The 14,540-nt window shown below is 30.8% G+C and overlaps 1 protein-coding gene across 1 annotated transcript; it reads right to left on the minus strand.

Annotated features, from left to right (window-relative positions):
* Positions 1–2,946: 2,946 nt before the first annotated feature.
* Positions 2,947–12,955, minus strand: LOC111712336 (glucose-induced degradation protein 4 homolog). The gene is given in 6 exon segments (XM_023486914.1): positions 2,947–3,169; positions 4,807–4,904; positions 6,519–6,653; positions 11,062–11,220; positions 12,366–12,461; positions 12,857–12,955. Coding segments are annotated over 6 exon segments (612 nt in total). The 5' UTR covers positions 12,917–12,955; the 3' UTR covers positions 2,947–3,105.
* Between the last annotated feature and the right edge of the window lie 1,585 nt (positions 12,956–14,540).

Here is a 14,540-nt window from a genome sequence, read left to right on the forward strand (position 1 = left end):
AGAAAATCAGCTTTTTTGGGAATTATATTGACCCCTGCCTATATCTAATACAGATAATGGAAGAAGACGTTTTAAACTATTCGCAAACTGTCATGTTTCGTGGGACACCCTGTATTTAAAAGTGGTCTGTTCAGTCGTTAATCTGACACCTTCAATGACTAAGATAAAAGAAAAATAATACAAATAAGTTTCTTTATTTTTATTATTTTATGAGTAGGACCAGATCCTTGTTATATGATTATCAAACAGAGGATTAAAACAGACGAATTTATTGCAGCTTAAATAATATACAGATTTTCTTCAAAACTAGGCTGTAAAGACTGTAAAACGTAGAAATTAATCAAAACATTAGTAATTTTTTAATCATACAGGGTGTCCTACAAAACATGAAGCAAGACGACCTGAGAGTCGTCTTTGAACTTTGAATTTATTCGGATAATTTCAGTCGTCAACCTACGTTCACATGTATGATTCTTGAGAAAATAACCAGAAAATTCTACAAGTTCTGGCATTTGTGCTGTAAATATGACCGGTGGTATTATGAATTTTGTTCAAATTTCAATTCTATTATAAAACCAAAATTTTCAAAATCTGAACAAAATTATTCACATCTTCGGTAATATTGAAAGCATAAAAAAGGCAGACCACATTTAAGAAATGCCTAGACTAGGGGTATTTGGGTTGTGTTACCTCTACAATTTTACTTTTAAAATCAGGGTTACGGCTTTTCGACCTACGCAAATACGCTAGGCTTCACTTCTGACCTACGACAAATCGCTATACTACACATCCGACCTACTAGCACGTGGTTTTACAGCTGCTAAATGGACTTGTGGCCGCAGCACACACCTAGCCTCGGCGCTCGGCCTTCATAACCTAACCTAATCCTCAAATACAAAAAAAAACATCTGTCGTAGGTCCGATATTGCAGTAGGTCGGAAAGTTAATAGGTCAGAAGTTCTGTAGGGGGGGATGTTGTGTATAGACTATGTAACATTACCTTCAGGGACTAGATTCTCCATGGTATTCTCAAACCCTTTATCTGATCAATAATATGGAAGGTATTGTCGTTATCCAAGGTTTACAAGTTTATAATTTTGATATTTCATTTATTAGTTTTCTTGCAGTAGAAATGCGCATATCACTTTTGTAAGGAGAAATAATATTAAAAATATCAGTTTCCGAAATTATAAACATTGATGTTGATCAATCAAGGCTTTTAATAGTATACCATTGTGATTAGGGAATTGTCATCTTTGCATAGAGGGTTACTTGAAATTACGCTTACAGTCCTTTTAAAAATCTTAAAATCTTCGGAGGAAAAAATTATATAATTTTCTTCGTAAAAGTAGCAATATCTTTAGATTTAAATCAAAATATTCTATAGTCTCTTATTCCACACAAAACAACAAATAACTAAACGCTTCTCTAACAATTGTACACCTTTGAAACGCAATGCTTATTAATATTATTTTCAACGCCAATAAAAACTAGTTTATAATGAGATAGCTATATATTTTTGAAAGGTACAAAGTAATAGTTCTTTGGAAAATTCATCAAATTTACAATTCAATTTTCAAATTACATATTGATTAAAATAAAAATTTAAGATCTTGAGGGAAATAGTTAGAAAAGTTCTTGAAAATATCTTTGTAACAATTTCTTGATCTTATACACTGTACAAATTTTGACTGCCTTACATCTGCAATATCATTTAACATGTATGTTGCATGTAAATACGTAAAATGATAGATTACATTTAGAAAATGTTAAGATATTAAATTATACCAAAAACGTTGAAACATATCGGATTTCCAAAATTAATTTGAACTCAATGATATTGGAAAATATACAGTTTTATAATGTCTAGTGATGTTACTCCGATATACAGGGTTACCCACAAAAAATAAAACTTTAATGACAACCTAAATATCTTTAAATATTAAGATCTGATAATTTAATTGATTCTTATTTTTAAGTAGTTTCATTGTTAACTTATTTTGCAGAAGAGAAACAAGTGTACAGCTGGAGGGAACCAATCATGTTAAGAGACACACATTTCTTCACAGATCATGTCAATTTCTGACTCGAAGTCTTATAATTTATCCATTGTTTCTAATAACCATAATAAAACCGTATATAGATATTTAATTCATGCTTGGTTAGAAAAAGCATTTTAGGATTTTTCTTATTTCACAGATCTTATGGGTAATTCGATCGTAGAGTTAGACAAGAATAAGATAATAAGATAATAAGATAATAAGATAAGAACAAGAGGAAACTTTGTGTTGGCCTAGCGGGAAACATTGAAATAAGGACTGAATCGAACGGATCAAAAATAAAACCAGTTTAAGGGCAGGGTTGCATCGTGTTAGGCAGGGGCACCCTTTTGGATCTGATTTTTAATCTTTTAACATCTACAAAGCCTATTTAGTTTTGTGGAATAAAATTGAACAATTCAAGTTATAAATGTTGTGACTTTTTAGGAAGATTATTGTAAAATTCGTAAGAAAAAAACGTTTAAAAACTAATAAAAAACGATGCCCAAAAAGGAAAAAATGAAATGTTCACTAAATTCAAATTTTAAACAAACCCTCTAAATACTTAAGAATATATATATACCATTACAACTGAAAAGCACATTGTGCAATAACATAGTTCACAATTTAACAAGTGCTGTAAAATTCATAATTTATATTTTGTATTTTGTCAAAAATTCCAGATTTTTCCGATCAATAATAACAATAATTGACTTGTTAAAGAAATAAAAATTTGGACAATAAATAAAACCAAGATATCTTTTATATCATATTGATAATTAATTAATCAAAAATTTCTTTTATTCAACATTGCGATTTTAGATATTTGTTTGCACAACCCCCCCCTCCCCCCTCCCCCGACCCCTTTAAATGATAAATTTTCTTAGATTACTAAAACCAATCAGAGTTTAGTTTCTGACCAACTATTTTTTGATTTTGATAGCTATACAGTATACATTACAATTACATAATATAAGTTCCTAATTCATGTCCAAGAATGATAACAAATTTCTATAAATTTTATAAAATTGTTTATGTTGTTGTTGTTGTTGTTGTTGTTTACTGTTTATCTGAACTCGTAAATCTGTACACTATGGTCAGGTATATGCTTCAAGTTTAGACTCTGGAACCTGAAATATTCAAAATTAAAATAAATTAATAAAATTAGTATTAAGCAGATCCAACTCTAAGGAAAATAGTAAACAACTTGCAAAAAAAACTATTTAGAAATAACTCCAAGATTATGAGAAGTGTTTTAATTTTGTTTAGGTAGTTCAACGTCATCTCCAATCCATAAAATCTGGTCTCAGATAAAATGTTAGTTATGATACATACATGTAACATATATATCATTCATTATTCACAAGCGAAATAGAATCATTTCATCTCTGGAAGTCAAAATTTCCATAGATATCGACAACATTAAAGCGATTTTTTTATAATATTTTTCATTCTATTTAACTTTTCTATATATATTTCTCCTCTCTTCTAATAACTACAGGACATATTTGTATATTAACCTCTCTCTCTCTTTTGTGTTTACTAGACTATTGGGAAAGAAATAACTTCCAATTCAAGAATTTTCAAGGTTTTCACTTCCCCCCTAAATTAAAAAAGTTTCACTAAGTGTCTAGAAGTCATATTTCGAAGACAAACAATCAGATGTCGGATATCCAAAGGAATATTGGGAGAGGGATAGTAAAACGGGGGTATATCTTTTATTGAAAAATTATTCATTCTCTTATCCTTAAAGATGATTGTCCCTGGTATGAAAGAAATGTTTGCGCGAAGCGAAATTAAAAACAAGTTTTTTATCTGAACCGGATATATATAATCAGGGTGGCCAAAACTTTTTTGAAAAAATCCGTACAAAAATCCGTACATTTTCAGAGGAAATCCGTACAATCCTTACAATTTTCGAAAAAAAAAATCCGTACAATCCGTACAATTTTCGAAAAATAATCCGTACAATCCGTACATTTTTTGAAAAAATCCGTACATTCTTTTAAAAATAGATAGATAAAAGATAGATAAACTGACATGCAGATAGATATACAGATGGATAGACAGATAGCTAGACAGATAGCTAGACATATAGCTAGACATATAGCTAGACAGATAGATAGACATATAGCTAGACAGATAGATAGACAGATAGCTAGACAGATAGCTAGACAGTTCGCTAGACAGATAGACAGATAGATAAACATATTCTAAAATGAACACTTTTGGAACATATTCTCAAATGAACACATTTTTATTGTCAATTGAAACATTAATCAATCTAATATTATTTAGAATGCAGAAAATAAGATACACTAACTTCATTTTGAAGAGAATTTTTTTTTTGAAATTTTCAGGAAAAATTTGCTGAAAAGAGTGAAAATTAAAAAAAAACGGTGTATTTCCAGGATAAAAATCCGTACAATCCGTACAATTTGAAAATAAATCCGTACAATCCGTACAATTTTAGGGTTACAAAATAAAAAATCCGTACAATCCGTACATTTTGGCCACCCTGTATAATTGATTTTTGAGTAAAAACAAATGAATATTTGGGGTTAGAAATGTCAAAAAGTCGAATAAATTCGAGTTGATGTAGAGTCTTTTTTTGTTTCTCAAAACCTTCAAAAATCAGCCACCTTCCCCTAGTTTCTTAACCCTTTTCCCTTCCTTCCCCTATTTTCTTAACCCTTTTCCCTTCCTTCCCCTAGTTTCTTAACCCTTTTCCCTTCCTTCCCCTAGTTTCTTAACCCTTTTCCCTTACCATTCTGAGTTCCTATGGAAGTAATATCCTTCCACCGTAGAAGTAGATTTCTGGAAACAGATATAGTAGAACCCAGCAAAACTAGCCCCGTTTATATCCTGATAATAAATAATGATAATAAAAATAACAATAGTAATGAACATAACAATAACAATCACAAAAACAATAACAATTGCAATGATAACAAGTAAATAATTGTAAGTAAGTAATTATTTATTCATGAAATATAACAAAAACATACAAAATGAAGTGTTCCGGAGAAAATATTTTAAACCTCCAAAAATAGAGGTTGTGGGAATATTTTCCCCCATTTCTAAAAATAAAAAAATAAAAATAAAAATCAGGACCCTGAAACCAATGAAAATGGCAGGCAATGGCAATATTAATAACAATAACAATTATAATAATAACAATGATGACAAATAACAATGACTCCAATAACAATGATAACAATAACAATGATAACAATAACAATGGTAATAATGACCATGATATTGAAAGACACTGACAAAAATAAAAACAAATAATTTTAAAAAATCTAAACACATGAGTCGAGGTTTATAATCCTTTTAGAAAGCTTAAAGAGGGATCTGGAATTGAAAATATCCTTTTTGTAAGATTTTGAACTATGAGACTAAAAAAACTAACCTTTATTGTATGATCTAGAACTATGAGATATACACTAACCTTTATTGTATGTTCTAGAACTATGAGATATACACTACCTTTATTGTATGATCTAGAACTATGAGATATACACTAACCTTTATTGTATGATCTAGAACTATGAGATATACACTAACCTTTATTGTATGATCTAGAACTATGAGATATATACTAACCTTTATTGTATAATCTAGAACTATGAGATATACACTAACCCTTATTGTATGATCTAGAACTATGAGATATACACTAACCTTTATTGTATGATCTAGAACTAAGAGATATACACTACCTTTATTGTATGATCTGGAACTGAGATATACACTACCTTTATTGTATGATCTGGAACTAAAATATACCTTTTTTGTATGATCTGGAACTAAGAGATATGCCTTTATTGTATGATCTGGAACTAAGAGATATACCTTTATTGTCTGATCTGGAACTAGAAGATATACCTTTATTGTATGATCTGGAACTAAGAGATATACCTTTATTGTATGATCTGGAACTAGAAGATACCTTTATTGTATGATCTGGAATTAAGAGATACTTTTATTGTATGATCTGGAACTAAAAGATACCTTTATTGTATGATCTGGAAATAAAAGATACCTTTATTGTATGATCTGGAACTAAGAGATATACCTTTATTGTATGATCTGGAACTAAAAGATACCTTTATTGTATGCTCTGGAACTAAAAGATACCTTTATTGTATGACCTGAAACTAAGAGATACCTTTATTGTATGACCTGGAACTAAGAGATATAACTTTATTATTTGATCTTGAGATATCTTTATTGTATGATCTGGAACTAAAAGATACCTTTATTGTATGATCTGGAATTAAAAGATACCTTTATTGTATGATCTGGAATTAAGAGATATCTTTATTGTATGATCTGGAATTAAGAGATACCTTTATTGTATGATCTGGAATTAAGAGATACCTTTATTGTATGATCTGGAATTAAGAGATATCTTTATTGTATGATCTGGAATTAAGAGATACCTTTATTGTATGATCTGGAATTAAGAGATACCTTTATTGTATGATCTGGAACAAGGAAATGTTCCTTCCAACGCATGAAAACATAATCGGTTTCCTTCAACTCGTCGTAGCAGAAATTGTCCGAATTAAAGGTTCGTGAGTATTGGTAGAACGCCAAGAATTTACCCTGAAAAAATATATTTTGTCTTTTCAAAGCTTGATATTTTTACTAAGATCTGATCTGGGAATTTTTGTAATGTGTTTACAGGGGTGTTAATCTTCTCAAAAAATCTTTCCCTCCGCCCCCTTCTGACATTCATTTTTTCTCCATAAGTAAATTAGGCTTACAAAAAGTTTGAAAAAAAACTTAATTAAATGTTCCAATTTTAATCTTTTCTCCCAAATCTTCAAATATCATTTCATACCCACACACCCCTGTGTGAATATCAAAATCAATGCTTAATCTCGATCTTTTGTTAATCCACAGATTAAGTTTATCTTTACTCGATATCCCGCATGGTAATCCTACCCTGGAGGAAACACTGAAAAGAAGAGTTTAACCATTTATCATTAAAAGTGCCCAGGTGTACTGTGGATATCAAGATTAAGAGATTGGGATTATGAATATCGAACAGAGCTCTGAACGCTTTATTTGTTTCTTTAATATAATTTTTTTTTCAGTTGGTAGAACTTTAAAACCAATTTTTATCTTAAGTTAAATCTGCTAAAAATATTTTTTGTCAAAAAAAAACAAAGATTAGTTAAACCCCTTAAATAATTCTAACTTTTTTGGTTTGGGGACATTTTGAGAAAAACAAAAATCTTCCTCTTTCAGTGAATCAAAATATGATGGATACTAGACCCAGATAAGAATACAGAGAAAAAGAAAATGTTTAACTTTTATTAAAAAACAGATTTAAAGAGAGGCGGTGGCCGACGATTTACATTTTATAGATTTATACAAATAAGTATTAAACCCTGAATAACTAATAATAATGATAAATAATTATTCCTATGAGGGTTTATAGCTCTTAAACGGTCCGGTTGATGGGAAAAGAATGGTATTAGCCTTTTGTAATTCTAGAAGATGACGTAATCATTTCTTACTCTGTAAGTGGTTAGAACGATATTACCTTCATTCATTTTATTTGACATTCTATTTACAATAAAATTATTATCATTATTGAATTATTAATAATGCGTACCCGTTGTCCATTCTTATATTTTTCTATTTATCTCATTAAAGATATTTTTTGAAGAAATACACAAACTCCCCTGGGAGGATGAGAAAATGGGTGAGTTTATATAATTTATATATTTTTTTCAACTAATCGAATGATACAAATGTCTTACCTACTGCAGAGAAAATATTTTTCTAAGGAAGGAGGAAGGAATGATTTTTGAGTAAATTTTAAATCCCTGTCTCAAAAATTCATGCTTTAAAGCTGAATTCAATAATGATTTTCATATAGAGAGTGTTGGACAAAAATAACATAGTGTAAAGAATAAAGGAAAAAAAAACAATTTTTTTAAATGATTGTTAATTTTTTGTTTTAACTTTTGTTATGTCCGTTATTTGTTTTGAAAACAAATGTAACTCCTACTGCATCACAAATAGTAAACTAAATAATACTTCTTTATCTGATATTCTGGTATCCCCCCTCCCAGAGTTCCTTACTTATATCGAAAAAATATATATATACAGGGTGAGTATATTCTAATACACTGTTAAAAACTCATTGAAAAACAATTTGTCCGCAAAAATTATACCAGAACTGAAAATTGCGAATTTTCCAATTACAATTTTGCAATTTTTCTGAGACTCTGTGATTAAATCTTTTTTAAATTATAGATTTCAATAGAAACAATTTATTTACACATTTTTGTTTTTCTGAACTTTTGATTTGGAGAGAAACAAAGGTTAGCAGACTTTTTTGGGGCCATTGAAGCACAAAAAAATTACAAATGTTCAAAAAATATTGAAAAAATACCATACAGGAGAGTTGCACAAATCACACTTTTTTTTGACTCCCCCTGTACATATACTCCCCCTGTACATATAAAAATATTCAAGCATAAACATAATTAAAGATTAATGTACGGGGGAATTAGTAAAACAAATCCAAGGGTTTATAATTTATATATTTCCGAGAATTCCCATTTTCCTGAAAATTTAAACTTTCAGGAAAAAATAAACTAATTAAAGGGACTGAACGCGTAATTTTAAGTGATCTTCCAACTAAAGGGAGACATTCATATCGGTGCCCTTTAATAAACCTTTGTCCTGACCAGTGGCGTAAATAAGGGGGGTTGTTGGGGCTATTTACAGATTTTTAACAGAATACTACTAAAAATTTCGCGCATTATTCAGTTCTTAGATTGAATAAAAAATCAAATCGACTTTTACTTCAGGAACAAAGCACTTTTAATTACTGATGAAACACTTTGATTCAAATAGTTAACCCAGAAAACATGGAATTATAGAATATTCTAGATGCTTCGGAAAACGTTAAGGTCACAAATACATTATTTTAACTACGATGATTGATGAGGTCAGCAATATTTGCTTTATACTGTCACGGGATAATAACAAAAATAACGTTGAACTAAATAAATACGTCGCTTTAAACCATGTATGTGTCAAAACTTCGGCTTGAAGTTCGGTATCACAAGACAAAAATAATAAAGTTGCGGATTTATGTTTGTTGTGAAACAGCTGTTCTAAAGCTGCGCATTCACAGCTGCTGTTGCTGCCGCCTTTCTCTTATTAATTTAATTATAACTTCGTAACTAATTTACTTACAGGGTGTCCCACGAAACAAGACAGTTGGAAAATCGTTTTAAATGTCATTCATAGGTGGTTTCAGGGGGGGGGGGTGGCAGTCCATTACCCCTACCCCCTGAGTGATATTAGAGGGGGGGGCCCCGGGTGTCCCCCCTGGATTTTTACAAATCATTTCTCATGTATATAGTTTTTATTCATTCTTCTAAATAAATTTTAAGTTTACTTGAAAGTGAAAACATTATGAAAATAAATTTTAAGTAAGATATCAATTATCATATGTTGATCTACATATATTAAATCCATCCTCCATAAAATACAGGTTGGTCAACCTGGGTCGGATGGAATGCATCTAAAGAGGCTTGCCTCAATTTCAGACATCAGTGTTATTTAATTCATTCATTTCTAGTGGCCCAGGAAAACTAGTTTATCGTAGACTAGAGAAGGGAGGATTTTTTTTATTTACTTTCACTCTAAAATAAACATAGAAACTACTTGCAGTCCCCTGTAAGACAAATTAGCATGATTTAAGAAGCGCTACTTACAAAAAGAGATTAAGAATAATAGCACTGGATTTTTTTCACAATGTATTCTCGACATTTTTTACCATGCTCATCATAACTGTTCTTGAATATGTCTAAAGATTTAGACTCCTTTATATATTCCGGCAAACTGTTCCATGGGTTTAACACTCTCACAGAAAAAGAGTTTATGTAAAATGCATGTACGTAAATATACAGTGTACCATTATAAAGTTCAGCAATCTATAATAATTTTTTAAATAAATAAATGGATCATCAAGGCATTTTTCCTACCCTGTAATAAAAGGTAAAAGAAACTGTAATTTGAGTAGGGTTAGGAGGGTAAATAGAACTTTTTAGCTTTTATTTTGTGTGATAACATTATAAGTAGGGGGTAAAATCAAAATTATGGGGATTGGTGCAGGGGAGGGGGTAAAAAAAATCCCCCCCCCTTGTCTTAAATCCTTAAACCACATATGATGTCTTGTACTTTATTATATATAAAAGAATTTTTGCAGTTTACTTATTAAAAAATCTTTTACACAATTATTATAACTTTGAAATAAATTTCATTAAATTGCTATGACTGCAATGTAATATTTTATATTTTTCTCTTTGCGTCAAACAAATTGGGGAAGAAGACATTTTAAACTATTTATAATTATAAACTGCCATGTTTGAATCAAGGGACAACCGGGCGGACGCATACATAGAAAATTCATCAAAGGGGAGATATAATTAGGTTATATTTATTTTCTTTATATTGACTTAATTGAGAGGGGCTCAGAAGCACCCCCTGTCAACCCGCCATAGATTTCACTGATCCGGGCCGGAGGGCCGGGCTGAGCCCCTGTAGCCCCCCCCCATCCTGTGTACGCCTCTGATATAGATGTTAATACGAAACATACAATCTACGTAATCTTACCTTGAACTATTCATACAATTAGATCAGAAATTCAAAGCTGATAGTTCAGAAAACTGCAGGCTCGGAGAGGATCCGGAGGATCTGGAGTCTGATAGTTCAGAAAACTGCAGGCTCGGAGAGGATCCGGAGGATCTGGAGTCTGGCATCAATCATCTCGATAATAAAAACTAAACAGTTTTTCCAAACTTAAACAAGCATAAAATTTGCTACAAACATGATATTGTTTGTGTTAGAGAAACGTGACTATACAGTCCTCTTAGATCGGAAAACTTTCGCGCATTATTCAGTTCTTAGATTGAATAAAAAATCAAATTCCACATTTAATTTGCTACTTCATATTTGGTACACACCAATCTGCTCAAATTACAATAACTTTTTAAGAACTATTTTTGGAAGATTTTTTTACGCATTTGATATATTTCCTGATAATCTCTCCGTCAAAGAATGTGACCATCTCGGGATACTCGTCAGTGAGGTTTTGTATTTTCAGGTACCCGCACATATACGCATTCTGCTCATCAACATGCTGAAATACGCAGAAGATTATTCAATATTTGCAAAAACAAATTGTTAAATGTATTTGCAGCAATTTGTTTTTTATAAACGAAAGAACAAACAATAGTTCAATTTACTTTAATAATTTATCATTGAACTATTGAAAAAATCTTCCTATAAAATTCTTATATATTTTTATATTTTTTCATTTTTGGTTTTTAATAATCAAATACGGTGGTAGGCGATTATATCAATATAATGAAGACAATTTTTGATTTCCATTTTTATATCAAGCTTTAACAGCATGGATATTGGACACACAAAACATGGACAAAAAGAGATGCTGTCAAAAAAAGGTTCTCTTTATAAACTAGTGAACTTGTAATTCGAAAAAAGCTAGTTAACATGAATAAGATAGTCGTCTTCATTGTATTGATATAATCGCCTATCACCTTTCCCATCACAGCAAGATCAAATGTAATGTATAATAAAGTTTTTATTTGCCCCTTATTAATTTTGTTCACAATAATGTATAAATAGTTGATTATTTCTTTACTAAGTTAAGAAATTAGAAATGAGTTCATTAGTGCTTCCTAAAATCATGAATCGATTTCAGTTTATGAAAATCTTGTGGACATTTCCCTTAACAAATCTACACATGCATGAAGAACCTTTTTCACTGGTAATTCCAGAAGATCTATTTATTAAACCATCCTTCTCATTTTTCACTGGTAATTCCAGAAGATCTATTTATTAAACCATCCTTCCAGTTCCTATCATTTTTCACTGGTAATTCCAGAAGATCTATTTATTAAACCATCCTTCCAGTTCCTATCATTTTTCGCACTCCTTTTCAAGGGGATATTAACGTGATTACAAGTGACTCATAATTCTAAGCTGTAAGTCGGATTCACAACGGTTCAATTTAATTTGGGTAAAAATAAGAAAGATATTGTCGTGTTGTTAATATTCATAGAGCGAAATTCGATTTTCTTTCAGGGCTCCTCTGATGCACAAAATCTAGAGGCCAATTTTTCAAAGAACCCTCCATGGAAAAATCAGTTCTCACTTAAAAAGAATATCTCCAGGCTATTAGATCAAATAAAAAATTTTTCGGGTACCGTTGTGAATCGTACATCAGTGTCATTTGAAGAACTGTCATCAGTCCCTTTCTACCTGTAATACAACTTCTACATCGTACTGGTTTCCTTTTGATTTCTGATGTCCGCAAAATCTAGATCCGTTGTATAACAAACTACCAGACACACCAGGCTTAAGAATATCATTAAAATACAAAATAAATAAAGTACATAATTTATATCATTTTCCTGATCTAGGCACCTGTTATGCTGATCTAAACATTTGATAAAAAATACTTTTTAATTCAAGATGTGCTTGTTATAAATATTTTCCAGCGATATATATATTTTAAAGATTTCGGAGGAAGGGAGGAGTGGGGGGGGGGGGAATGCCATCAATAGAAAATTAACCGACATGTTTACCACTCCCCTTTTAAACACTTTCCCCCCAAAAAATTTATTTCATCCATTCAGTCTGCATATAATCACTTATTCAGTCTGCATATAATCACTTATTTCCTGATTGTAGGGATTGTAGAGGGGGATGTAATTATTAAACAAAATATAAAATAAATATCCCCCTTGTACCTGTTTTGAGTTGACCGGTGGGGGCGGATGAACAGCGGTTTGAGTAACTTTTACTGGCATATTCTACAGTCTATACCTAGCACATGGGAGACTTGACACCTGAAATATTTATTATTGAATTGGTTCATCAGTGACATTAAAAATTTAGAGACCTAAAAAAAATCTTATTTCTATTATTAGTTACATTTTTAAAGGGACCAGACGGTAGTTTTAAATGCAACGGTACATTTAAAAGTTTTCTCTAATCAAGTATGAATTTCTTGCTCATAAGAAGCAATAAAGAAATAATGAGAATAAAAAACTTTCCGAGTCAGAAAACCAACGATATCATCCACCGTTTAGTTCAGATTAAGGTTTCAAGGGTACCACTTATAGATCGGACATTGTCCTCTTTGCATTGCATTTAGGGGTCACTTGAAATAACGCGGTATATTCCTAAGTTCTCGTCAATATGATATATTGCCTCAGTGAAGTATTGATGTTTAAATAGTTCCATTCCCGGAGTTATTTTACACTCTATTATGAAATCCATTAAAACACCAAACCACCCCGCTTATCATTGAAGTACACTTTGACCCCTAGAAGTATGAGTTCGCGGACTGTACAATTCTTGGTGATTTTGCGTACATAAGCTATCTATGTTTATTTATTTATCTATGGAGTTATTGTAGAAATTTTATTATACTTTAGTTAGAATTTAAAAAAAAAATATTTTTATCTTTCTCAATTCTCAAGGCTAAAGGCTTTTGTAAACATTTAATGTAAAAAAAGTTCCATAATGTATTTTATTTGTGTTGAGTTTATAGAATTACTCGTAGATATCAAACTTTGAATTCTTTTGGTAAAATATTCCAAGTTTGAAATATCAAATGTTTACACCACTCGGTGCAAAGATTTAGGGATTAGAATATTTGAGTTTGTGGCAAAAACTCAGTTCCAAATATAGGGAAAATTCTGAACCTGGCAAATTTCTCACTGATTATCATATTTGATAACTAACAAGATTTATCTTCTTTGACAGAAGCTCTATAAAATCGAAAATGAATTTAGATTATGAATGTTGGTTAGATCAATCATTAATTCAATAACTTCAAGAAAAAAGGTAACATTATCTGTCCTTTTTCAATGTAGATGATTGAATTTATTATTTATCTATATGTATTTTTATGATTATTTCTTGCAATTTAATCTGTAATTAAACCAGGTACTAAAAAAATACTCTTTTGCGATTCGCACACAAATTCAATGAATTGAGTCATATCATTCATTTTACAAAATTTGTTACAAAATGTTATAAATTTTATAAATTTCGTAAAAACACAAGAACAAAAAATCGATTTGAATTGAACACAGCCAAATCTGCATGATTTTTAGGAAATAAAGATTTTGTTATCGAATTTCTGAGACGGGGTTACTCTGTTGTGTGTGTATTTGTGCGGCCTATCGGGAAAGAATTGTCTGGGGATAATAAACATCCCCCACCAGAATCCTAACCGGCCTATTATCCGGATTTGTCTAGCGTGTTGCTGTTTTCCGTCAACAATGTTTTAGTTTTTATACTTCACAAAATATTCATCAAAGAATTTTACTAAACAAACTGTATCTCACAAAGTTCCTCAGTAGTCGAGATTCCTTGAACAACTAAAGTTCAAAGATTTTGCCAGCTCACATTGCGTTTCAGTTC

This window comes from Eurytemora carolleeae, unplaced genomic scaffold (genome assembly GCF_000591075.1).
Source record: "Eurytemora carolleeae unplaced genomic scaffold, Eaff_2.0 scaffold1259, whole genome shotgun sequence".
Lineage (NCBI taxonomy): Eukaryota > Metazoa > Arthropoda > Copepoda > Calanoida > Temoridae > Eurytemora > Eurytemora carolleeae.